Source organism: Bufo gargarizans, chromosome 7 (genome assembly GCF_014858855.1).
Source record: "Bufo gargarizans isolate SCDJY-AF-19 chromosome 7, ASM1485885v1, whole genome shotgun sequence".
Classification (NCBI taxonomy): domain Eukaryota; kingdom Metazoa; phylum Chordata; class Amphibia; order Anura; family Bufonidae; genus Bufo; species Bufo gargarizans.
Genome location: NC_058086.1, coordinates 134,658,761 through 134,685,686, shown reverse-complemented (window position 1 = coordinate 134,685,686; position 26,926 = coordinate 134,658,761). Strand labels below are relative to the sequence as shown.

General features: G+C 45.6%; 1 protein-coding gene across 1 annotated transcript in view; it reads right to left on the bottom strand.

Annotated features, from left to right (window-relative positions):
• SLC25A24 (solute carrier family 25 member 24) overlaps positions 1-26,926 on the bottom strand; it is a 65,597-nt gene that overhangs the window by 18,524 nt on the left and 20,147 nt on the right. The window contains exons 2-6 of the mRNA XM_044301668.1: positions 5,668-5,794; positions 4,481-4,568; positions 3,664-3,775; positions 3,347-3,505; positions 2,446-2,595 (exon numbers count right to left, since the gene is read on the bottom strand). Coding sequence (XP_044157603.1) covers positions 2,446-2,595; positions 3,347-3,505; positions 3,664-3,775; positions 4,481-4,568; positions 5,668-5,794 — 636 coding nt within the window. The remainder of the gene's footprint in view (positions 1-2,445; positions 2,596-3,346; positions 3,506-3,663; positions 3,776-4,480; positions 4,569-5,667; positions 5,795-26,926) is intronic.

Here is a 26,926-nt window from a genome sequence, read left to right as displayed (position 1 = left end):
ACTGGCTGCAGGTGGCGTCACACTGGATGTTTTCAGCAAGAAAGACCAGCTGAGACTTGCAGGCAGGGAGGAGAAGGAGCAGGGAGCAATCCTATAGAGGTCTGGCAAAGTTTGTAATGGTTTCAGTTAATTTTTTATATAATGTAGGGACGGGATGTTAAACATTTTTGTAGTATACTTTTTTTAGAGATGCTCCTTTGTACTAGAAAACTAGGGTGTAAAGAGTGTTCTGCCCAGAAGGGTTAGAAAATTATTCTAGTTCATTCTGCCAAAGTCATGGTATTTCTCAAGTGGTTAGTGTGGTTATAGCACCATCTAGCGGTGTTAAGTTGTATTACACAGTTTTTTTTTCTTACAAAGACTACTGCATTGTGGGAGTTAAAAGCATCCGGGGAAAGAGAAGTCTCCAGGACACATCAGCAGAGCTGTCCTTTTGCATATCTCCTTCTCAAACTTCACCATCCTTTTAAAAGCAACCAATCAAATACTCCTGTTTTACCAATAAACAAGTTAGACTACAAAGAACAGTCCTCTTATTTTGAAGACAGGAATGGTTTATGCTGAATGTGAGACTGAACACTGTGTGAACGTGTATGACGACAGAACAAAGTCTTCTTAGCAAAGCTGTATTTGAGATGTCTAAGGAGAGTCCATCTTCAGCATTTTACTGAGAGCTGAAGATGCACGTGTTTAACATATAGCGCCTGCCTCTTGTCCCTACCCCATTTCATAACCAAGAGCCCTAACTATCTCTGCCCATCACCCTGCCTATCCGACTTGTCACACATAAGCATCTTTAGCTCCCAGTAAAACGCTGAAGACAGACTCTCCTTAGCAACTCTCCTCAATTAGAGCTCTTTACACTCGGTTTTCTGATACAAAGGAAATATTTTTCCTCAAAAAGTATATTACAAAAATGTTTAAAATCCCAGTCCCTACACTATGTTAAAAATAAACTGAAACAGTTACACTTTAAGGCTAGATTCACAGATTCACACGACCATATGTGTTTTGCGGTCCGCAACTTGCGCATACCCAAAAAAAAAAAAAAAAAAGGATGGCATCCGTTTTTTTGCGAATTCACTGTAACAAGGTCTATCCTTGTCAGCAAAACGGGCAAGAATAGAACATGTTCTATGTTTTTTGAAGGGCTACGAAACGGACATACGGATGCGGATAGCACAAGGTGTGCTGTCCGCATTTTTTGCGGACCCATTGAAATGAGCGAGTCTGCATCCTATCCGAAAAAAACAAACAAAAAAAACTCGGAACGGACACAGAAACAAAATACGTTTGTGTGAATGTAGCCTAAGAATATTACAGACTGCCATAGAACCTCACAGCTAGATCTGAAGAAGGAGAGTAGCTGTGTCAGTAGTACTCTCATTATACAACTGGGCAACTAAGTACAAAAACGGTTTCCCCATTCATAAACTAAGAGTGTATGAATGAGGAAGCAGTTTTTGAAAGATGGGGATATGATGCACAGGTCAAAGCACATTTACTAACCTAAGAAAAGTGTATTTTCTTAGGTTCCCAAAATGTACCCAAAAAGGGAATCTGTCAGCAATTCTGGCCATACTATACTGCTGACGGCACTAGCTAGGGGCTGAGGAGAGCAGTACAAATATACCTTTTGTGGAGCTCCTTATTATCAAGAGTGGTGTGACTAAGAAGTTTTATTCTGCCGGGTTCTGCACCTGCAAGTGCACGGGAAGTGGTGCTTTATTGTGAAGTGCCCTCTGCATTGAGGCCCCCCTGTCTGCTGAGTGACGGCTGTAGCATCCAGCCAGGTGGCCAGTACAGCTGTCAGTCAATGCAGAGAGTATTATAGATCGAAGATCCAGCTCCTGGGCAGAACTTTTATTCTCGTCATAATAATAGTTCATGTTCACAGTGCACCAGACGATAAAAAGCTCAGCAAAAGGTATGTTTTTGCTACTCTCCTCAGCCCTCAGTAATAGCTCCATACATACCAATAAAATATATTTTAGTATAATATTTGTCTGTAGGGATAACCCGTTTTAATACACTTAAACTGTACAAGGAATATCACAAGGGTGGAATAAGTATGACTGGCTTCAGTGACGCCCCTCCAGCACTTCTTAGCAGAAGTGAAGCTCAACAGCTTTGGGTACATTTTCCACTTCTTTCCTGTGGATCTCAGGATCTAACGCCTAAAAGAACAGGTGAAACACTTGAAGCCCTTCTGCCGTGAAAGATATAAAACTATAAGTCAGAGGTTCTATAATTAAACTGTGGGGATGAGGCTTGTAATAATAGGGGGTGCAGTGGTTACAAATTTCAACTGGGCCCTGGTGCCTGAGGAGACCTCTACCACATCATGATACCAGTACTAGATCTCAAAAGATAGCTGGAAGTGACCTTCAATAATCTGACATTTATTCTCCTGACATTTTGTAGTGAAGTACTGTAGTACCTTACCTGCTCATATGCCCAGAATTTCATGGCTGTCTCTGGAGCAATTTTAATGACATTCACTCCATTTCCTCGCCACAGAGACCGGATACCTCCTTCCTTTATCATTTGCTTCAGACCGCTTAACATATTTGTGTTTGCTTTAGACCCATGGACCTGGCAGACAGAGAAATGTAATCATTAGGATACAACATAAAGCAATATTAATCTTGCGCTCTAAAAATCACCATGTGACCACTATGATCATTATAAAAACATACTAATAAAGAGTCTACATTCGCCATCAGTGAAGTTCTCAAAACTTGCTTATTCATCATCTCTAATTTTCTTTCAGAAACACTACTAAACCTCATGGAGGCTTGACCCAAATTTAGCAGATTTGTCCCAGATTTATACAGTGTAATCTTTGACTAGTCAGTCTAAAGATGCACCCGACCGTCTAGTCTAAGTTTATACCGCCTACTAGCCGACTTACTTAGGGTGCCATTACACAGCCTGATCTTTGAGCACTGATGGATAATAACTCATCCACTGGCGTGTGTTTGCCCTGTCCTGATTGCATCGGCTAATTTGCTACCAGTCGTTCCTCCCTCCATATTTTTCTATTCATTATCGGCAGCACATCCCCGATTACTCAGGAAGATGTGCTGCCAATAACCGGGTATCTTTCATCTCCGATAAAAGATGTAGCTTGGCCGACAAACAGCTGAATGGCTGCCTGATTATATAAGCCGATTATCAGGAACAAGTGTTTTTATTCTTTAACTGGCCTGAAATCGTGCCATGTAATAGGGCCCTTACTTTGAAAGAGAATTTTGTCCACTTTCCCGCTAAGCAGCGCCTATCCAGTAAAAAAGTGAAAACTCGTAGTGCAAGACTTTTATTAGTAAATGTGTTGAAATGGTACCTGCATCATGACTTTCAGACGATCAAGGGGTGCAGTTCCAGTACGGGACACCGCTCCAGCCATCCCCCCGGCCAACAGCTGTCTCCACCATTGGCCAGTCTTCTTCTCTTCTTCAGTGAACTCATCAGGGATAGTGAGGCTGTCACCAATATCCAGAACCTGAGGGTTTTAGCATATTATTTTAGGTAAATAGGAGCGGTTAACCATCCACATTGCCCTATACAGTACAATGCTATACTATGATCAACCATACAAGTCCAGATTATAAGAGATCTAAACTTTATGGCTAGAGAGTTTTCATCTCTTTTTAAACTTACCGTTGAATGTTTCCAGTAACGGATAATTTCTTGAATGTTATCAGCTGGGTTAAACAGAAAATGGTCCCTCCACTCATTCCAGTCCACAGTAAGGGTTCCGTCTGCATCCATACTGTTAGAATAGGAGAAAATTACTGCTCCGTATTTTGCAATGAGAAGAAAACACAACCTATTGGGTGGGATAAAACTACACAGACAGAAACTAACCACGTGTATGACGGCGACACACATGGAGCCATACATTTGGTGCAACTCTAGCTACGCAAAGTGCTTTTCTCTTGGAAAACACTAACAATTTGGCACATGCAATGTGCTTCACTTTTTGGTGTAATTTGTATTAAGAGTTCTGGTATATAAATCTAGACTTTCTAATTCCTGACTATTTTCAAGAAGCCAGTTTGTGGTCGGAGACTGAGTATTGTCCAGAACATATCCAACTGACATAGAAGCATGGCTCAAAACAATGTAGCATATCAGTGCTGATCGACTATCAGTACACATGGTGGTTTTGAGACACCAGATCAGCAGGCTCTACCAACTTTCACCTAATGTGCAATAGGCGAGACAGAAACTGCCATAAAATAACTTGGAGGATACTACAAAAGGAGGACAACGTAAAGTGGAAAATTCTCTATCGGGCGTCATCTTCTGTCTACTTTTGAGGTCTGCCTCCAGCACACGCTATCCAATAGATCCTCCTAACCCCTTAAAAACATAGATGACTGTAAACTAAAATCCAACAAAAACAGAAACTGAAGTCAATTAAATAAACAGTGACAGGGTCATTATATCCGCATACAAACACCGTTATCCTGACCTTTTGAGGATTTTCTCTGCATGGTCCAAAGAGACGTTTATGCCCAAAATCTTAAGCGAATTCGTGATTTCAGATGCTTCTATCTTCCCTAAAATGTAAAGAGAAGAACTAGAATTGAACCGCAAAGTGACAAATGATAAGTGGAATACAGCAGACTTCATTCTTTAAATCACTGTTCTGTCCAGTAGGGTTAGAAAATTATTCTATTTCATTCTGCCAGGGTTTTGGCATTTCTGTAGTGATTAGTGTGGTTATACCACCATCTAGCGGTGTTAAGTTGTATTACGCTTTGTTTTTCCTGTTACAAAGATTGCTGCATTGTAGGTGGTGCAAAGCATTCTGGGAAAGAGAAGTCTCCAGTCACCAGGACACATCAGCAGAGCTGTCCTGTTACATATCTCCTTCTCAAACTAAATGTGCCAATACTGTTTACATGAGTCCCTGGTCTGCATCGCAAGTTACACACTGGGCACTGCAGATTTTGCTGCAGGAGTTGGGAGGTATGCTTAATGCTTCATTCACACCTCAGTGTTTGGTCAGTGATTTCCATCAGTGATTTTGAGCCAAAACCAGGTGCAGCTCTAAACACAGTACAGGTGCAGATCTTTCCCTTATACTTAATGTCTGTGGAGGCTCCAATCCTGGTTTCGGCTCAAAATCACTGATGGAAATCACTGACCAAAACACTGAGGTGTGAATGAGGCTTAAGACTTAAAGGGGTTCAGAGCTGAACCCGGGTATACCCTTATTTTGACCCCGGCAGCCCTCCTGAGGTTAGCATCGGAGCATCTCAAGGTCCGATGCGCTCCCTTGCCCTGCGCTAAAATCGCGCAGGGCAAGCGATCTTTTATTTACAATAACACACTGCCGGGGGCGGAAACTTCCGCTCAGCAGTGTGTTCGGTGATGTCACCGGCTCTGATGGGCGGGCTTTAGCGCTGCCCTAGCTGTTTTACTGGCTAGGGCAGCGCTAAATCCTGCCCATCAGTGCCGGTGACGTCACCGGGCTTCCTGGCAGCCCCATGGAGAGCCCCGGTACGTCACCGGATCTTCAAAAAATGCCTGTGCCCTGCGCGTTTTAGCGCAGGGCAAAGGAGAGCATCGGAGCATGAACTGCCGGGTTGAAAATAGTTCAGCTCTGAACCAGGACAACCCCTTTATGATTTAGGGATATTATGAAGGTCTTACCATCTTTATTTTTGTCTAGGCTGGTAAATGCAATTTTCATTTTCTTCTCATGTTCTTCCAAATATTTCATAAATTCTCCAAAATCTAGATGTCCATCCTTGTTTGTATCACCAGCTGCAACAATTTTCTATGGTGAAAAAAAGGGGCCATAAGTAAATAAATATTGTGCACGTGCAGTGAACAGTTTAAAATATAAGCAGCCAATGACATAAAAGTGGTGGGGCACATTCTTACTGGATTCTCAGCAAGGAACCACTATGCAGGGCTCCATATAGCGACCAAAACGGTCGCCAATGCGCCTTAAAATTTGCAGATGGCGACAAGACTTTTTAGTCTTGTCGCCATTTGCGACTGTCCTGCCGCGATCCTGCGCAGCCTAAGTTCTCTTCAGTAGCACAGTCAGTGGAGAAGGAAGGAGTCCCTCCCTCTCCACTGTGACGCGGCCGCCACTACCACCAATGGGGAGATAGCAGGGAGGAGGAGCCGTTGCCACTGCGCCACCAATGAAAGTAAAACATAAGTATAGGCAGCGGTATCACAGACCTGGCCTCAATAACAGGGCATGCGATACGTGGCAATTAACCCCTCAGGTGCCACAGATCGGATGCCCTGTTATTGAGGCTGGGTGCCGGGTCTGTGATACCGCTGCAGACAATTGTATAAAGGAGTTAGAGAAAATACCGGGGGCTACAGCGGGTGAACGGAGCGGCGCCCAGGAATAATAGTAAGTGCACTTAGATCCCTGGCCGCTCTATGCAGCCTGCTACTAAGTTCATATTCTTTGGACCCACTAAAGGTCCTCTTTAATTACATTAATTGTTGATGCAGTGCGCCCTCCCAAAGCCTCATTCCCCCCCCTGCTACCACTGGCCACAATTCCCCCCATTGTTATATGGTGGCCACAGGGTCCCATGCCCTCCATTGGTGGCAGTGGCAGATTACACTGCTGGGGCTCAGATTGTTAACATGGCAGCCAGGACTGCTCCTGAAGCCCTGGCTGTCATAGTCAGCTCCCTGCTGCTGTGTGCACAGAGGACAGGGCAGCAGGGAGATGTGCGAGATCCTATTCACCATGATAGATCTCTTTCAGGGTGACTAGCACAAGGGATGAAAAGATCCAGGTTCTAGTCCCTAAGGGAAGAAATGGTTATTAAATAAAAAGTAAAAAAATTAAATTAAAATAAAAAACTAAAAGTTTAAATGGCCCCCTTCCCAGTTTTACATATAAAATTTACAAACAATAAAGAACATATTACATATCGCCACGTCCCAAAAAGTGTGAGCTATTAAAATATAAAAAAATATTTCCGTTCGGTGAAGGCCGTAACAGAAAAAAAAAAAAAAAAAAAAAAAAAAACTCTAAACCACGCAATTTGCCATTTTTAGTCACCTTGTCCCCCAGAAGATGTCCCTGGATGTGAGATGTAGTTTTCTCCTATATGTAGTGCTGGCTCACTACTGTGACCTGCGTCTCTTCTTCTCAAAGTCCTTTTTTTTTTAATGCATTTTAAATTTGGCGACTAAATGTTTTAGTTTAGGAGCCAATGGCTCCTGGTCATTTTTTTTTTTTGTCTGGAGCACTGCTATGGCCTACAAAGGAATCGCCGACCGCACTAGGTAGGGGCAGGGGATAGAAGACCATACATACCTTAACTGGGATTTTATCAGAAAGAGAGAGAAAAGCCGGAATTAGACTTACCGGTAATTCATTTTCCACGAATCCACCATGACGGCCCAGAGAGATTGACCCCTGACCTCTGTAGGGGCAGGAACAGAGATAGGTTTAAAAGGACCCCTCCCACCACCATTCACCAGTGAGTTCCAGATTATAGTGCTACAATCACCAGTTTACAAGTGAGACAACTCAAAGTGTTGTGTTTTTTTTTTTTTTGGTATTACCTCATACCAAGGTTTTTTTTTTTTGTTTTTTTTAGGGCGGGATATCATGCCGTCATGGTGGATTCGTGGAAAATGAATTACCGGTAAGTCTAATTCCGGCTTTCCACTTCACCACCATGACGGCCCAGAGAGACATAACAGATTATATATGAACTAGGGTGGGGCAACGGCCTGAAGGACCTTGCGACCAAATGCGAGGTCGGAGGACCTGGATAAGTCGAGCCTATAATGTTTAATGAAGGTATTAACATTAGACCAGGTAGCAGCCTGGCATATTTGATTTAAGGAAGCTCCTGCCCTTTCAGCGAAGGAGGCAGATACCGCTCTTGTGGAGTGAGCCCGAATGACCTCTGGACAACTGATGCCCTCGATCTTGTAGCAGTCTGTAATAGTCTGTCTTACCCAACGGGCAATGGTAGATCTGGAAGCTGTCTTCCCTTTATTCTTACCACCGAAGAGCACTAATAAGTTGTCCACCTTCCTCAGGTCCTTAGTGACCTCTAGGTATTTTAGTACTGCTTGTCTGACGTCTAGCGTATGGAAACGTTCCTCACCAGAATTTTTAGGATCTACACAGAAGGAGGGCAAAATGATCTCCTGGTTCCTATGGAAGTCTGTTACTACCTTTGGCAAAAATGTAGGGTCTAGCCTCAAGGTGATACGGTCCTCCTGTACCCTGAGATATGGTTGTCTTATTGACAATGCCTGGATCTCACTCAGTCTTTTTGCTGATGTTATGGCTATAAGAAAAGCCACCTTATGAGAAAGATTCTTCAGGGAACTTGCGTCCATCGGTTCATAGGGTGGACCTGTGAGTCCTCTAAGGACGATGTTTAAGTCCCAGGTAGGCATCCTCGATCTGAGGGACGGTCTTAGTCTGGCTGCAGACCTTAGGAATCTTTGGATCCATCTATGGCTGGCCAATTCGGAATCGAAGTAGGCGCTAAGTGCTGAGACCTGGACTCTCAGGGTAGAAGGACTTAACCCTAACTCTAGTCCCTTCTGAAGGAAATCCAGAATCCTCTGTATATTTGGTCTGGTTTGATCTGGGGCTTCGTCGCCCGACCAGGTGCAGAATCTTTTCCAGATCTTGAAATAAATGGAGTTAGTCACCTTCTTTCTGCTGGCCTTTAAGGTAGATATAACACCTTCAGAGAGACCTCTCTGCCTTAGGAGGTTGGACTCAGGATCCAGGCCGAGAGGCTGAAGATTTCCGGATGGGGATGGAGAACCGGCCCTTGGATCAGGATATCCTTTCTCCTTGGGAGAATAAATGCTTCCTGTGGAGAGAGTTTGGTTAGGATCGAGAACCAGCTCCTCTTGGGCCAGTACGGGGTGACCAGGATTACTCTGGCTCTGTCCCTGATGATCTTCTGGAGAACCCTTGGGATTAATGGGAACGGAGGGAAGGCATATGCAAGGACCCAGTCCCAGTGCAGGGAGAAGGCGTCGATCGCTAGGGGCCCGTCCCTTGGGTTTAGGGAGCAAAAGGTTGATACCTTTGCGTTTGTCCTTGTGGCGAATAGGTCTATTACTGGAAGACCCCATCTCTGGACAATCAAACTGAAGATCTCGGCGTTTAAGGCCCATTCTCCCTGGTCTATGGTAGTCCTGCTGAGGAAGTCTGCCGCACAGTTTAGGCTTCCTTTTAAATGAACTGCCGATATTGATTTTACGTTTTTTTCCCCCCAGAGGAAGATTTTCCTGGATAGACATTCCAGCTTCTGAGATCGTGTGCCCCCCTGATGCTTGAGGTAGGACACGGTCGTTATATTGTCTGAATAGACCTTTATATGTTGGTTTTGTAGTTTTGGAGCAGCTGTTCGTATTGTCTCCCAAACTGCCCTGAGCTCCCTGTAGTTGGAGGACTGGGCTGCAATCCTTGGAGGCCAGTCTCCCTGGTACAGATCTGAGTAAATTTTTGCGCCCCATCCTTTTAGGCTGGCATCGGTCTGAATATGCACTGCTGGGGTCTTGAACCAGACCATGCCCTTTTCTAAATTTCTTGTGTGAAGCCACCACCGGACTGAAGACTTTACGTGGCCCGGGATCAGGATCTTTTTGTCCAACGAGGTCAGATTTTTGTCCCATTTCCTTAAAAGCCAGGACTGAAGGGCTCTGTAATGGGCTTGGCACCATGGGACTGCTACAATGCAGGCTGTCATCTGACCTAAAAGGCTCATCGTTTCTCTGAACGAGAAGGAGCGACGTCTCAGGAAGGCTCTGATTGATGACTGTAGGTTCTGGATTCTTTCTGCCGGAAGGAATGTTGTTTGTTTTTCTGAATCCAGCAAAACCCCTAGGAATTTTACCCTGGTATTCGGAACTAGGGAGGACTTCTTTAGGTTTATCACCCAACCTAAATATGTCAGAAGGGAGCAGAAGATTTCTCGATCTGCTATAGACTGACCTACCGTGTTTGAAATAAGTAGAAAGTCGTCTAGATAAGGGACCACCGTCACCCCCTGAGGTCTCAGGGAGGCGACCATCTCTACCACCAGTTTCGTGAAAATCCTTGGGGCTGAGGCCAGCCCGAAGGGGAGAGCCACGAACTGGAAGTGGTGAACAGACCCCTCGTGATCCCTTACTGCAAAGCGCAGGAACCTCTGAGACTGGGAGTGAATGGGAACATGATAATATGCGTCCTTCAGGTCGATTGTACAGAGGGACGCATCCTTTTGGATTAAGGGGATGGTAGAATTTAAAGATTCCATCTTGAACCTTTTGTAGATCACAAATTTGTTTAGCCTCTTTAGATTTATGATCATGCGGAAGGCGCCCCCCGGCTTTTTTACCAAGAATAGGCTGGAGTAGAACCCCCGCCCCCGTTGAAGTTCGGGAACTGGAATTACTACTCCTAGGTCCAGAAGATTTTGGACCTCCTTCCAGATCTGGCTGTACTGAAAAGGAGAAGGGTGGTGAGAAATCAGAAATACGTTCGGAGGGGGGGAAGATAGTTCTATTTTGTATCCAAACTTGACCAGATTTTGCACCCAGAGGCTCGGAGAAGTCTGTTGCCACTGGGCAAAATGCAGGGATAGTCTTCCCCCTATCCTGGCGTCACAGTTTCTCACCGCCCTTGTTTTGGGGATTAAGCAAGAAACCTCTACCTCTCCCCCCTTTGGGGTAACTCCAACGTCCGGTTTTTCCTTTACCACGAAAGGAACTGCTTTGGGTATTTTGACCACGAAAGGAAGGTTTCTTTTTAGGGATCCTATCCTCAGGGAAACCCCTCTTTTTATCCGTAGCCTTTTCAAGGATCGTGTCCAGTACAGGGCCGAACACGTATTCGCCCGAGAAGGCTATGGAACACAATTTCATCTTGGAAGGGATGTCTCCTGACCAAGATTTCATCCAAAGCGCCCTCCGGGCTGCGTTGGACAGGGCTGCATCCTTTGCCGAAAATCTAATTGTCTCTGCAGAGGCGTCCGCAAGAAAACCTGTAGCAGATTTTAGCAAGGGAATGGAATCTAATATCTGTTCCCTAGGCGTTTTGCTGCTTAGATGATCCTCTAATTCATTCAGCCATAGGTACATAGACCTAGCGACTGAAGTAGCGGCTATGTTCGTCTTAACACTAAACATAGCCGCCTCCCAGGACCTTTTTAATAAGCTGTCGGCCTTTCTTTCCATCGTGTCCTTTAGCTGACAGGAATCCTCAAATGGAAGTGAGGTTCTCTTGTTGACCTTGGCCACCTGTACATCGATTCTAGGGACTTCGTCAAAAATCTTTGAGTCTGAAGGGTCAAATGCAAGGCGATTTCTGAATTCTTTGGATATACCCAGCTTCTTTTCAGGATGGGCCCATTCATCCATCACCATCTCCTTAATATTTTCGTTTATAGGGAATACTCTGGAGCGTTTGACCCTCAATCCCCCAAACATTTCCTCCTGAACTGTATGGGGTTGCTGAACATCTTCTACCCCCATGGTATCCCTGACCGCCTTTAGAAGGTCGCTCATCTCACTGGGAGTGAAGAAAAATTTTCTGGAGTCCTCAACGATCTCGCCCTCAGATAGGTGATCGTCCTCCTCTTTTTTAGAGGATGATGCATCCTCCTCTAAATCCTCGGAGTCAGAGGGGATGTCTGCCCCCCTGGGTCTTTTCGGCGGGCGGATCTCCCTGGTATCCTCACGGAGGGAGGCCAAAGAAGATTTAACCTCCTCCTGGATCATGGATCTGAACTCCTGCATGATTGAGGGCTGTTCATCTCTCACTATCTTAGTGATGCAATCCTTGCACAGTTTTTTTGTGTAATCCTCAGGAAGCCTGACGGTACACTGGATGCATCTGGCGGTCTTCTTAACTTTTTTTAAAGTAAGTTTGGCCTAGCGAGAGAGAGAGAAGCAGCCCATTTAATTTATGTCAATCTGGTATAGGAGCAAAATTAAATGCAGTATACCAGCAGACACCACCAGGGGGAGGAGACAGTGGTTTCTCTCTAAGGCACAACCTCCCCCTGTAGCCAACTAATAAGCCGCCGTGCCCAGGTGGGCTACTCACGCTAGGGCGCTCTGGAGCGGTCTGCTCCCTCTGCTGTGTCTCCTTCTCCTGGTCCGACATCTCTGGTAGGAGAGCGATGCAGATAGCGCAGCGGAGCTGTTAGCGTCCTTTTTATGAAAGAACCATCTACTTCCGGGTTCCGGCCTGCGGCCCGGAAGTGACGTCAGACGCGCGCGACGGCCGCGAGCGTCTTTCCGGTCGGCTACCTCCGAGAGGTAGGCGACCCGCGGCATTCTCAGGGCAGGCTTCCCTCACAAGGGAGCGTGACCCCGGCGTCCCCTGTCAGCTTGAGAACGAGTCCGCCGGAGAGCAGGGGACGCATCCCTGGGTGAAAAGGAGCCACAAGGGAGGCAAGAGCACCACCGATGCGGTCACCCAGGTACAGGAAAATAATAAACGAGGTCCACTTCACCTCCCTGGAAGCCAGAGAGGACTTTACTCTGTCCTGGCCACTATAGGGGCAGGAACACACTGGTGAATGGTGGTGGGAGGGGTCCTTTTAAACCTATCTCTGTTCCTGCCCCTACAGAGGTCAGGGGTCAATCTCTCTGGGCCGTCATGGTGGTGAAGTGGAAATTAAGCTTTATTTTTCTCAGAGTCTGTTCCTGCACGAGCACTGGAGCTTGACAGTCCCTCCCCTCTGCTGAGTGACAGCTGTAGCATCCAACCAGGAGACCACTGTATCTCATACCAGAGGATAGGAACTGAGAAGCAGCTCAAAGCAGAGAGCAGTTTACAGTGAACCTCCTCTGGTGAACTTAAATGGTTGCTAACTTTTCAGACAACTTTCCATAAATCAATAGCAGAGGTGAATATAAGAAACTTTGTAATATGCCTAAGAGAAAAATACCTTGTTCTTCTCTTATCACCTCTTAACGCCACTCCTTCCTAAACCAACATTCACTCTAAATTTTGGGATAAATCCATCTTGAGAGGCCAAGACAGGCTGCCTGCTCACTGAAGGATCAAATTATATCACCCTATCGAAGTCTATGGAGGAAAGTAGTGAGCAGCAAAGTGATGCACACACAACACATGCCTTTCACAGGTCGATTCAGCAGGCCATTATAGGGAACAATCCATATATTCCCAAAGATTGCCTGCTTATTAGAGGAAGGGATTGCTGCATTTACATGCGGAAATAATCTTGTCTGAATGTAAAGGAGTGATGGCTAATGCCATCACTTGTCCTCATAGAAAATAATTGATGCTGGATGGCATGTCGCTGTTTACACAGGACAATCTGCTGCTCTGAAATGATGATTTGGGGGCCGGAATAAACAATGCTTTCACCGTACGAATGAACCCATTCATTGGGTCATGGATGGCATCCTTACACAGGACAATTTGTGATCTGGAACAAAGGCTACTAGTAATGATGAGCGAAGTTTGCTAAAGTTAGAATCTGCTGCTTCGCCGAATTAAAGGGATTCTGTCACCAAGTTTTAGGCTATAGAGCTGCGGACATGCACGGCTAGATCGCCGCTAGCATGTCCGCAATATACCTGTCTTATAGGGCTGTGTGCTTTTATTTTCTTTCTATAAAAAAGGATTTTAGAAATATGTAAATTAGTCTTGTAAGGTGCCCAAGGGTCTGTACGAACCTTCCTGGTGCCTAGCCACGCCCGCCTGTGAAGGAGCCCAGCACCGCCTATGTCCTCCGAATCTCCTCCTTTAGTCACCTCGCGATGCGTGAGCACGCGCATGCGCAGTGCCGGTATAGTGTTCCTTCCCTGTACTGGCATCAGCCTCAGCATCTATTGGTGACGAAAGGAGGAGATTCGGAGGACATAGGAGGTGCTGGGCTCCTTCACAGGTGGGTGTGGCTGGGCACCAGGAAGGTTCGTACAGACCCTTGGGCACCTTACAAGACTAAATTTACATATCTCAAATCTTTTTTTAAAGAAAATAAAAGCACACAGCCCTATAGAACAGGTATATTGCGGACATGCTTTTGTCATTACTTTGTCATGAAGCAGATTTATTTGTAATTAGTGAGTGCAATGACAGGGAAGGCCGATTGCCCTCCAATGCCACGTTCATTCATGATCGCAGCATCAGATTACAAAAAGTTTTTTTTTTACTCTTACCGCAAAATCTGTTTCTCTTCCGTTCATTGGGGGGGGGGGGGGGGGGCAGGCTTTGACCATGGGTATAGCTGTTGCCGCTAGGAGGCGGACACTTAGCACACAAAGTGTAAGCTCCTCCCTCTTCAGCTATACCAGGGCTCAGCTAGTGCACAAGCAGTAGAAGCCAAACAAGAAAATCACTATGTACAAACCCAGAACCACACAGGCCCGAACAAAAGAATGGGTGGGAGCTGTGTCCCCCAATGAACGAAAGAGAAACAGATTTTACGGTAAGTACAAAAATCTAGTTTTTTCATCCGTATCAGTGGGGGACACAGGCTTTGACCATGGAAGTTACAGAGGAGTCCCAAGGGTGGGCATAACAAGAAACCCTCCCATCAGAAAACTGCCGTCTGAAAAACTCTACGCCCCAAAGACGCGTCAGCAGACGCAAAAGGTGTGCACTCTATAAAAACTTGCCAAGTAGCAGCCTTGCACACCTGGAGGACCGAAGCCCCGTGATGCACCACCCAAGAGGCCCCCACTGCCCGAGCCGAACGAACAGTAACCCGGAAGGACGGGGGCCCGGTCCTTAACGCGGTACGTTTCCACAATAGCCAAACTAATCCATCGGGAAATGGAAGTCTTTGACACTGCCAGCCCTCGTCTCGGTCCCTCTGGAATCATGAAAGATGCCGTATGGGACAGATACAATCAAACGGCTCGTACCAAATCCAGGGTATGGAGCAACTGCTCCGGAGGATGAGACGGGTCCGGACAAAATGAAGGGAGAATAGTCTCATTTAGATGGAACGCCAACACCACCTTCGGCAGGAAGGACTGCACAGGGCGAAGGACCACCTTATCCCACTAGATTAAGATCCCAAGGATTCAATGGAGGACAGAAGGGGGGGGGAAGGGGGCGCAGCATGCGCCACCCCCTGCAGAAAAGTCAGAACCGCCGAAAGCGAAGCTAAATTCCGCTGAATAAGAATGGAGAGAGCAGACACTTGCCCTTTGAGGGAGCTGAGAGCCAGCTCCAAGTCCATGCCCGACTGCAGAAAAGCCAAAAGTCACGGCAAAGAAAAACGAACAGGAGACAGCAGTCTCCGCTTGCACCAACTAAAGTAGGACTTCCAGGTCCGGTGGTAGATTCTGGAAGACGGCTTCCTGGCCCAAATAGTAGTCTAGACCACTGCATACGAAAAACCCAGAGCCTTCGGTGCGACTGCTTCAACAGCCATGCCGTTAAATGAAGCAACCTTAAAATTGGGTGGAAGATCGGCCCCTGCGACAGCAGGTCCTCCCGGAGAGGAAGACTGCCAAGGTTCAGCGGTGAGAAGGGCAACTAGGGACGCGTGCCACACCCTGCACGGCCAATCTGGGGCCACGAGAATGACAGGCAGTCCCTCGGACCTGATCTTCCAGAGAAGACGCGGAATGAGAGGAAGAGGCGGGAACATGTAAGGAAACGTGAACCGACTCTACGGCATCACCAGTGCGTCGCATTCCAGGGCCATCGGGTCCCTCGACCGGCCGACGAAGACCTTGACCTTGTTGTTGAACAGTCAGGCCATGAGATCCACATCCAGCCGACCCCACCTCTCACAGATGACCGAAAGACCTGTGGGTGAAGAGCCCACTCGCTGGGATCGAGACGTCTCTGGCTGAGGAAGTCTGCAATCCAGTTGTAGACGCCGGGTATGTGAACTGCCGACAGTGTTAGAACATATTTTTCCGCTTAGCTGAGAATCAGAGCCATCTCCACCATGACTGCCAGGTGCCGTCCTAGTGATTGATGTACACCACCGCAGTGGAGTGGTCAGACTGAACCCGCACCAGACAACCCCCGAGATGGTTGGCCCAATGTCGCAGAGAGAGCCGAATCACCCTCAACTCCAGAACATTGATTGGAAGGGAGCGCTACTCGCTCAGAGTTGAACAGAGATTCTCCAACACTCCCCCCCAACCCTTGAGGCTTGCGTCCGTTGTTAACACCTTCCAACGGAGAGGGAGGAACGAGCGACCCGATGTCAACATCGGAGAGACCATCCACCATCCGAGGGCCCGGCGCACTGGGACAAGGAGACGCATTGGCCGATCCAAGGAGGCTGAGGAGCAATCCCAGCTTGACAGAATGGCTTGCTGAAGCGTTCTGGTATGAAAAGGAGCATAGGGAACTGCTTCGAAGGCAGAGATCATGTGCCCCACACCCTGAATGCAGCGACGAATGGGAACCGGAGCTGGCCGCAACAAGGGGAGAATCTGAAGAGAGAGAGAGAGAGAGAGAGAGAGAGAGAGAGAGCGGATAGTTTTTTCGAAGGCAAGAACACCTTGGTCTGACAAGTTTCCAGCACCATACCCAGATAAGTCAACTGCTGCAATGGATAAAGACAAGACTTCTGCCTGTTCAGGATCCATCCAAAGCGCTCCAGGGTGTCTAGAACAATGTTCAAGCTGTCTGCCGTCCCCTGGAACGACGGTCCCTTCACCAGGATGTTGTCTAAGTAAGGGATCTCCACGATCCCCCTGGTATGAAGTAGGGCCATGACCGAACGGGAGGGCTACAAACTGGTAGTGTAATGGACCCACTGCGAACCGGAGAAACCTCTGATGACTGACATGTGGGTACATGAAGATAAGCATCCTTGATGTCTATTGAGGACAGGTGCTCCCCTGGTTCCATGGACGCAGTGACTCCATCTGGAATCTGCAGACGCAAAGGAAACGGTTGAGCGCCTTGAGGTCCAGAACGGGACAGACAGTCCCCTCTTTTTTGGGAACCACAAAGAGATTGCAGTAAAACCCCTGAAACCGGTCTTGCGCACGAACCGGAACAAACACACCTTGTTGCAGCAGCATGCGAATTGCCAAAAAAAAAAAAAAAAAGGATGGAGAGGAGGATTTGAAATCTAGCTTGTAGTTTGCAATTACCTCGCTCACCCACGCATCTCAGACGTGAGCCGGCCAAACATACCGAAACACATGAAGCCGGCTGCCCACCACGAACGGAGGGCGCCGGGAGCGGCCCTTCATGCAGCAGAGTTCTTAGGGTTAAAGGACTTTGAGTCCTGTTGACGGGAACGCCAGGAAGGGCGCGGCTTGAAGGAAGGTTTGCGCTTCTGATCTATGGCCGACTTGTCGGATATCCTCTTGGGGCTAGAAAAACTCAGAAAGGGGCGCTTTTTCTACCTATTAGACCGCCCCCTGTTCTGTGGTAAATGGGTGCTCTTACCACCTGTAGCGTACAAAATGATCTCATTCAGGCGCTTACCAAAAAGTCTGCTGCCAGTAAAGGGGTGTACCGTCAGGAGAGCCATAGGGTACAGCGAATAGCCATCAACAGGGTTGACGAGCGAGCCATAAACCTGGCCACGTCCAAAGATGCTTCACAAATATATGCACTGGCAAACGAGAGCTGTAGGGCCACATCTGCAAGTTCCCCCGAGGGGACTCCCGAGTCGAGACCCTGATGTAGAGGCCCCATGTAGAGGCAAAAACAGGCTGCAGCGCTGTGCCCACTGCTTCAAAGGCAGATTTTGCAAACGCTTCCAGCTTCTTATCTTTGATATCAGAAAAAGAAGCCCCATCCGCCCTTGGCAAGGTAGTATGTTTAGCCAAGCGGGAAACTGTTGGGTCCACTATAGGTGGAGCCAACCGATTCTTAGTCAAATCCTCCAGAAAAGGATGTTCATGTTTTGGAAACAAAACATCTATCAGGGAAATTCCACTCCTTGGAGAGAGAGGAATCAAACTCCTGGTGGCTGGGAAACACTTGTGCGAGTGACGGGACCTTCTAAAAGGAAAAACCCGAGCTGGCAGACGATGCGGGATCCTCAGGTGCGGGATCCTCAACCTGAAACGTCTCAATAACCGCCGTAATTAGATTGTCCTCCATGGAGGACAGTTTGGACGACTGACCCTCCAGAGAGACAAGATCCTCATATGACCCTCTCTCCTCAGAACATGCCTCTTCAACTGAGGACACAGAATGAGACTCTAGTAGGAGGAGACATGGCCGAGGAAACAGGTGACACAGACACCCTTTTGGGGGAGGACAAAAAGGGACTGCCTTGCCGACAAACGCCCCAATATATCCACAATAGCTTTGTTGGTATTGGAGACATCCTGGACCACCTTAGACAGGGAACATGCACATTCCTGTTCATCCGTAGGTTGGGCAGTGGGAAGCAACGGGTTCCGGGGCCGAGCCACTTGATGGCAGCACAGCACACGCAAAGCAGAGGGAGTCTGACTGAGGGGATGGAAATTTTGCACAACACGATGCACAAGCAAAATTACGCACCAAAGGGACCGTCTGCTTTGGGACCTGGGGTCTGGGCTCAGACATCGCGACAATCCTAGTGCCGAGGAAGAGGGGAAGGTTAGGCCCTGTAATAAAGGGACAAACAGCACTTACCCAGCCTGTGTCCCTCCAAGCAGCAAGCCAGTCCATCAGTGTTCCGCCAGGTGCTCCGAATCCAAAAGTGGGCTCTTCCTCTACTGCTACACAAGCCCGTCCCCAAAATGATGCCAGCTCTCAGTGCCCGCCCATCATCTTTGACACCCCAGTGTCCCTGAGCACTGCACGCTGGCCCTGGAAGATGGACGCCCCCAGGTGCCATTTAACATTTAAAGGGCTCTCATTACTGCCCATAGTACAGGGCGACCACATGGGGACCATCACATGTGGGGAGGAGAGGGTACTGGAGGGGGGGCGGGTGCACTATGGGCAGTCTCCAAACTTTATACTCACCTGTCCAGAGTCTTCTCCCCCCCTGGCTCCAGCCAGATCACCACCATCTGTGTGCGGCCCCTTGGTGAGGGATGCTACACCGGAAACCGAGGGGGGACTTGCGGTGGGCGGCCGTGGTGATGCAAATGCTGGCAGGGGACAGAGGTTTTTACAGGAACCGTGGGTCCTCTTTCCAGAGCACGGGAACGGAACGAGCAGGGGGTTTGGGTGACAAGTGCAGGCAGTTTTTACAGACTGTCTGAAGCTACATAAAAAAATAAAAATATAAAACATCTGCAGATCTGGTCCCTGTAGGAAGGGTATAGCTGCAACAGCTATACTCATGGTCAAAGCCTGTGTCCCCCAATGATACGGATGAGAAAAGCAGTAAAAAAATAATTACACACACACACTTACCCGATATATTTGCTTGTGACGGGCCGCCCGCCATCTTGATTGAAGGTCTGGCACAAAATCAAGCGTTATATGTCTCTGTGCAAGGGATTTCGGCCGAGATCTTCAATCAAGATGGCAGTGGGCGGCCCGTTGCGAACAAATGGATCAGGTAAGTATAATTTTTTATTTTATTTCAGGTTGAAGCGATTCGCTACCTTAGTGGACTTCGATTCGCTGAACTCTACTTCCTAGGTATGATTCTTTGTGGAATTAAAAATGAAAAAATATTGCAAAGCACAAACTCTGCAAAGGCGTCCTGTTTATATATGGTCCAAAACTGGTGCTACACACACACACACACGTATTTCTGTACCATTCTGGACTATAAAAATTGTTTAGCACCTGTCACCATTCTTAATACCTGCACAGTCTGACTCTCCAATCAGTGCTGACATTTTCAGACTGTGCAGGTACCCCCCCCCCAACTTGTTACCTCCCCTCTGTACCTTTACTGAAGGCTAATAGCAATTCATATATAACTTCTAGCAAAAATAATAAAGGAATAGCACAACATAGAGCCATAAGAATAGATGCTTCAGAATTGTTAGTACGTGGGGAATGCATGAAGCTATTAAAGTAGGCGTGTCAGGAGTGTGTCATCAGGAAATGACCTGCTGTTTAAATAACTTTAAGTTTAACAAATGTTTTTATAATTTTTTATTTTAGTTTAAATATAAAAAGTGACATGGAAAATTAAAACTGTCTAATTGGAGCCACATCTTTGTCTGTACAGATCACTTTACTGCAGTTATCTGTCATTCTAATCCTGCCTGTAATGATATCACCTCTGTGTATTGACAAGACAGGGTCCACTATTCACAATGCCTAGAAAACTCTACCATATAAGTCAATAGGGTCCCCTCCTGACCATTGTTTCTATGGCCCATGGAGCTGCCATAAGTCAATTTTTTAATGCTTTGTAAATGCGGTTAAGAACAGCTCAGGCAAGATGGCCGCCCCATAATTATTTTCAGGAAATAAAATAAAAAACCTACAATCAAAATATAAAAACAGATTAGAAAAGTCGATGTGTTACTATCCGATTTTAACTGGCAGATAAAATTTTGGCAACACGTTTTCTTTAAAATGGGTCCTTAGAAAATTAGTCCTTAGAAATGAATTCAGAACATAAAGTGAAAACAGTTTCATGACTGCAGAAGGTGCACATCAGAGACCAATGTGTGGTTCTAGTCTTAGGCTAGGTCTACACGACGACATGCGTCGCGCAACATTTTGTCGCACCAATGTCGAGCGACAATTTTTATAATCATAGTCTATGATGTTACATGCAACTGCGATAGTGAGCATTCCGGATTTTTCTCACCCCATCAATAGGTTATTTTCCTCTGCAATACAGACCAGGACAGGACATATGTTCTATAATTTGTGAAAGGGTCACACTAATCCGCAAAAAATACATAGGTGTGCATGGCGCCATACAAATTTAGTGGCTGCGTGCCTTCTGGAAAAAACACAAAAAGCGCACAGATAAAAAAAAAAAAATACGATTGTCTGCATGAGGCCTCAGTAAGGCTTCTCACACAGTCGGAGTTAATCAGATCTGGCATAGCCAGATACTACCTTTCCACGCTGCAGCCCGTTGACTATAATAGTCAATAGTGCCGGGATTCAGCTGGACAAAAACAGTTGCCTATAGTGGTTTTCGTGCAGCCGAATCCCAGCACTTCCTTTACCAGAAGATTTTAGCGCTAGTACGAAACTAGCCTTAGGCCCCGTTAACACAAGGGAGTATTCCGCGCAGGTGCAATGCGTGATGCGAACGCATTGCGCCCGCATGGAACCCGGACCCATTCATTTCAATGGGGCTGTGTACATGAACGTTGGTTTTCATGGATAACGTGTGTGCTGCGTGAAAAATCGCATGTTCTATATTCTGCGATTTTCACGCAACATTGGCCCCATAGAAGTGAATGGGGCTGCATGAAAATTGCATCGCATCCGCAAGCAAGTGCGGATGCGGTGCGTTTTTCACAGATGGTTGCTAAGAGATGTTGTTTGTATACCTTCAGTTTTTTATCACATGTGTGAAAAAACGCATTAAATCGCATTGCACCCGCACGATAAAAACTGAACAACTGAACGCGATCACAGACAAAACTCAAAGACTTAGTGAAATCTCGCATTTTTCACTGAACGCATTCGCAACTAATCCGCACACGCTCGTCTGCAAGGGGCCTTAGACATAAGTTTTATACCAGTAGGCAGACCTAGGCTGAAGTCCAGGGACCAGATTTACAATTTACAGGATCACACCCAACTCATAAAAAGATTCCACCATGACACGCACTGTATCCGTTATTGTGCAACAGCTTGGACATAGTGCACTGGGCAGAGACCTATAAATCACATCGTACAGGCTTGTCATCTTAATTAACAATTCGGAATTGACATAAAGCAGCACTGAAATAGCTGACACACACTGATCAATAGGTCACATAGCATACTATAGTTTGATATAATTACCTTAAAGGGGTTTTCCAAGTATTTTTATTTATTTTTTCTGATGACCTATTATCTTGGAAAACCTATTTAACAATGATTTGGTTACCATAGCAATGATCAAAGGGAAGCAGTCACCTTGATCATGGTGTTTGGGCTGGAGGAAGCCTGTTATAGAGCAAGAGAAGCTGAGCACAGTGACGTATAGTTTTGTAGGAAAAGGATTCAGTAAACCTTGTAATTTATGTATTTAAATTCCTGCTCATTCTGAGCTTTGGCGTCCAAGAGGCGGTCCTATCAGTGATTGACAGCTCTCTCTGTATACACAGTCATAGAGGGAAGCCTGTCAATCACTGATAGGACCGCCACCTGGACTTCAAAGCTCAGAATGAGCAGAAATTTTAATGAATAAATTACAAGTTTTATTGAATCTTTTCCCATACAACTATATATCCGTCTGCTGAGCTCCTCCTTCTCTATAACAGGCTTCCTCCAGCCCAAACAGGTTCCCTTTGAAAACATATAATACATGGGTTTCATTTGTCAAAACGGTTTAAAAGAAAAACTGGCCTTGTTGCCCATGGCAACCCATCACAGTTTAAGACATAAAAGTGGAGCACTGATCTGTTGCCACAGGCAGCAAAGGGAGTTCTATGGATATTAAAGATTATATTCGAGACGCAAGTTAAGAGTCCCTTACAACTAGAGATTATATCCCATAAGCAAGCTGAATTTATTATAATTACTAATTGATTTTCCCACCACTGCTACTGTCCACTGCTAAGAGGATAAGGACACTTTCATACTAACGTTTTTCTCTTTCGGCACAGAGTTCCGTCCTAGGGGCTCAATACCAGGATGCATCAGGATGTCTTTAGTTCAGTCACTGAACTGCATACTGCGGTATAATCTCCGTCCAAAATTCCGGATCAGTTGCCGGAATACCGGACTTTACATTGAAATGTATTAGACAATGCCAGATCCGTCCTTCTGGCCTGCGCAGACCGGTAAAAATGTGAAAAAAAATAAAAATTAAAAATAGAAACGGATCCGTTTGTCCGTATGACATACAGAGAGATGGATCCGCATCTGTCTACAAATTCTGTCCGTTTGCATGCAGATTGCCGGGTTACAGCGACGGAACTGCTTGCCTGATCACTCTGCCGCAAGTGTGAAAGTAGCCTAAGGGAGGTTTCCTCCCTCTTTTCAGCCCATAGTAGCTGGCAGAGATCCTCTTAGGCTGAGTTCACACGAGCGTGGCGGATTAGGTCCGGACGTGTTCAGGATGCGTTCAGTGAAACTCGCACTATTTTGCAAGCAAGTTCAGTCAGTTTTGTCTGCGATTGTGTTCAGTTTTTTTTCGCACGGGTGCAATGCGTTTTGATGCGTTTTTCACGTGCGTGATAAAAAACTGAAGGTTTACAAACAACATCTCTTAGCAACCATCAGTGAAAAACGCATTGCACCCGCACTTGCTTGCGGATGCAACGCGTTTTTCACGCAGCCCCATTCGCTTCTATGGGGCCAGGGCTGCATGAAAAACGCAGAATATAGAACATGCTGCGATTTTCATGCAACGCAGAACTGATGCGTGAAAAACAACGCTCATGTACACAGACCCATTGAAATGAATGTGTCAGGATTCAGTGCGGGTGCAATGCGTTCACCTCCCGCATTGCACCCGCGCGGAAATCTCACCCGTGTGAACTCCGACTTACTGAGAACCTATGCGCCTGGGTACATGGTTCACTATAGCCGCTCATTCACACCACACCGGGCTACATACAAGATTCTTAATGTGCTCTCTGCCCTACATGATAATTACCCATGGGTCACTGCAGATCTAACATCTCACTATAGCCCCTAGTGATAGAGGCCTTGAAATAGGTTTTTGACACATACTGTGACTTTTTATTTATTTCATGGGATCTTTTGTGTATGGCAGTTTTCTTCCTGCTGAAATCCACTTTTTTCTATTTAATAGCCTCATGGAGGTTAGGGAGAAAAGTGCTCAGTTGTTCTGAAGAAGAGAGAAGAGGTTCACACAGCAGATATGTCGAGTTTCTCCGCCCAACACTTGTCAGCTATACAGGGGGTAAATCTGCATTTTATTTTGCACTATTATGCAAATGTGTAGAAAGGCGGTCGGCACTGCCCAGAGTGAACCATGTACATATGTGGACTAATCCTGCATACATTTGTTTGTGATCGCCCGCGCCGTCATAGCGCCGGAGCGTAGTCCCTGTGAGAGACATTGTTATTTCCTATATACACTTAAATTTGGCTCTAGATATTAGGTTACATTCTAGGCTCCTGATGAGACATCATTTTAGATGTAGAAACGCGTTGAGCCCCAATTATAAGTAGATGTGCAGCCTTTTAGAGTATATAGAGGGAAAATTGTTACAGCCATTGTAACATTTCATAGAGATGACTGTTTAGGTGATCCACCAGCTGCATGAATCGCTGATTGCTCTCATTACTAACAGGAGAGTTGAGGGCATAATTGTATAACAGTCTCCATTGAAATAGTTCTTATTTTGGTTGTGGTTTGGGCAAGTTGGAGCTTATATCTCCACTAACCAGTGTTATTACACCATTGCTGGCACCATTTGGTTTTGAGGGATAGTTGTCCCGAGGGTCGTTTCACTCCAACCTTTGGGTTTTGTAAAAGAAAACTAAATAGTATCCCAGCTTTAAGTTATTTTATGAGTGGTAGAAATTGGTGTGAACTAATTAAAAAGCCTTTTTTATTCACTTATTCCTACATTGATGATGGTTTAATAAATGTTTTTTGTTTTGGTCCTTTTTAGCATACCCCCTTTTTTGTGATTATATATGTGGATTTTGTGACTGAAGCATTGCAGTTTATTTTAACCCATAATGCGTTTATGTTTGGCAAAAAGTGGTATAAACAAAAAAACAGGGACAGCCATGGGGACTCCGGTCTCCTGTACTTTTGCCAATTTGTTTCTTGCAGTTTTCGAAGAATAATATGTATTTACGGTGAGGAATCCTTTTGTGGCATATATTAAGGTATTTTTGAGATTCATTGACAATGTCTTTATAGTGTGGACAGGTACCATGGCGCAATTTGATGAATTTGTGGAATATCTGAATGTGACCAATCACATGAATATGCAATTTACCAGTAAGATAGATATTGAGGAGTTGGAGTTTTCAGATGTCAAGGTTAGGGTAAGAGATAGTAATCTATGTACCACTGTCTATAGGAAACCCACTTCCACAAATTCACTCTTGCACCAGGGTAGCTTCCACCCGCCCCATGTGAAATTGGCAGTCCTGTATGGACAGTTCATGTGCTTTAGAAGGATAGGGATCCGATAGGGATGAGTTCATTAAACAATCCAAGGAGTTAAAAATACATTTTTTGCAGAGAGGTTACCCCGAGAATGTGATAGACTCTGCTTATAGTAAAGCCCTTGCACAAGAACGGGGGGGGGGGGGGGGGGGGGGGATATCAATGTAAACAAACAGATTAGAGGTAAAAAATTAAAGTGAGAGACCGGTTTTTACTTTTAATTACACCCCAATGGCTCCTCTTATTAAAAAGGCAATTTTAAAACAACTGGCATGTAGAGGCCCAGGATGAGTCCTTAAAAGGAGAAAACCCAATTTAATCCCATTATCAGTTTTAGGAGGAGTAGAATTATTAAGGATTTTGTAGTAAGAAGTTGTTTCCAAGAAATAGACTTGAATTGGCTAGGGAAGTACAAGGTAATTTTAGTTGTGGGCATTGCTCCATGTGTAGATTTATGTGCAGACGTAAGTATCTTAAGATAGGAGGGGTTGAACATGTGGTGAGACACTTCATATTCTGCAAGACACAATTTGTAGTATATGTCATTTTTTTGCCCTTGTGCTAGATTTTGTATAGGAAATCCCACAAGATGTCTGCATGTGAGATTTAGGGAACATAGGAGGTCCATAGAGATGAAGGGAGAAATGATGTACTGACATGTGCAGAAATAGAGATGGTGCAAGTCCCAGATCGTGGTGGGGACAGAAACCGTATGCTATTACAAAGAGAAGCTTCATGGATTATCAAGACAAAAGGAATGGGTCCTTTGGGGTTAAACGATTTAGCAGTATTTGTATAGTTTTGTTTTTTGTACTCTGTTTTATTTTGAGTTGTCTTATGTAGTGATGGTGACGTATCTGACGTAAGGGTATTTTACGTGTGTGTGCCAGTGTGAGGGATGAGAATCAATTTTGCATAATCATGTCTTCCATCTTGTGTATATGGGAGATTTAGATCAGTTTCTTGAATGGAGCTTACAGGGTTAATCTAAAACAAAGCATGAAAAGGTCAGCTCATGTGTGCACCCACATGTCTGTGTCTCAGGAAGTGCAGGGGGGGGGGGGGGGGAAGAGGAGAGAGGAATGGAAACATACATATGGTCTTATGATTTATATCTTGTAACCGCAAATGTCACGTTATGTTTTTTTTCTGTTTCAGGCCTATATTATTGTGAGCTTGTCTTTGAATTAAAGAGAAATCTGCCCACATGCATCCAATGTTTGTGTCAGTTTCCCGAGCGCATGTATGCCTTTTAATTTGGATGCCAACAATTGTAGGTGAAGGGATAATTCCCTAACAAAGTCTTGGCGCCCAACGTGGGGCTCAACTAAAGGACACTTCATCTGGTCTCCGACAAATTGGACGTTCCGTTCCGGGATTTGCAGATATAAGATATAGTGCTAAAAAGGTAAGAGAATTTATCTTACACTATATCTGTTGCTCCCTGAATGGTTTGTCCGGTTCGAGGATCTGGTGATTGAATGTACGTTTAAAAGTCCTTTTATAGTTGAGCCTATTTTTGGTGATAACCTGAAAATGACTATGATTGTTGGATTTTTAGACCTAAGAGATGGACAGTTTCAATTGGGAAGTCTTTGGTTTAGTTTTGGTATATGCCTTATTTGTTCTTTATTGTATGTGGGAAATCTTGGAGAATTACAGTAAGGGTAATCAAAGTCCTTGGACTCCAATGTCCAGTTTATGAGGTTTTGACTGATTAAGAAACTCAGTAACAGAACACACTAGGTAAATATAGTGGGGAAATTCTGAGGAAACTGAGGGAAAATAGACGTCTGAATAATTGTTTAACTTTC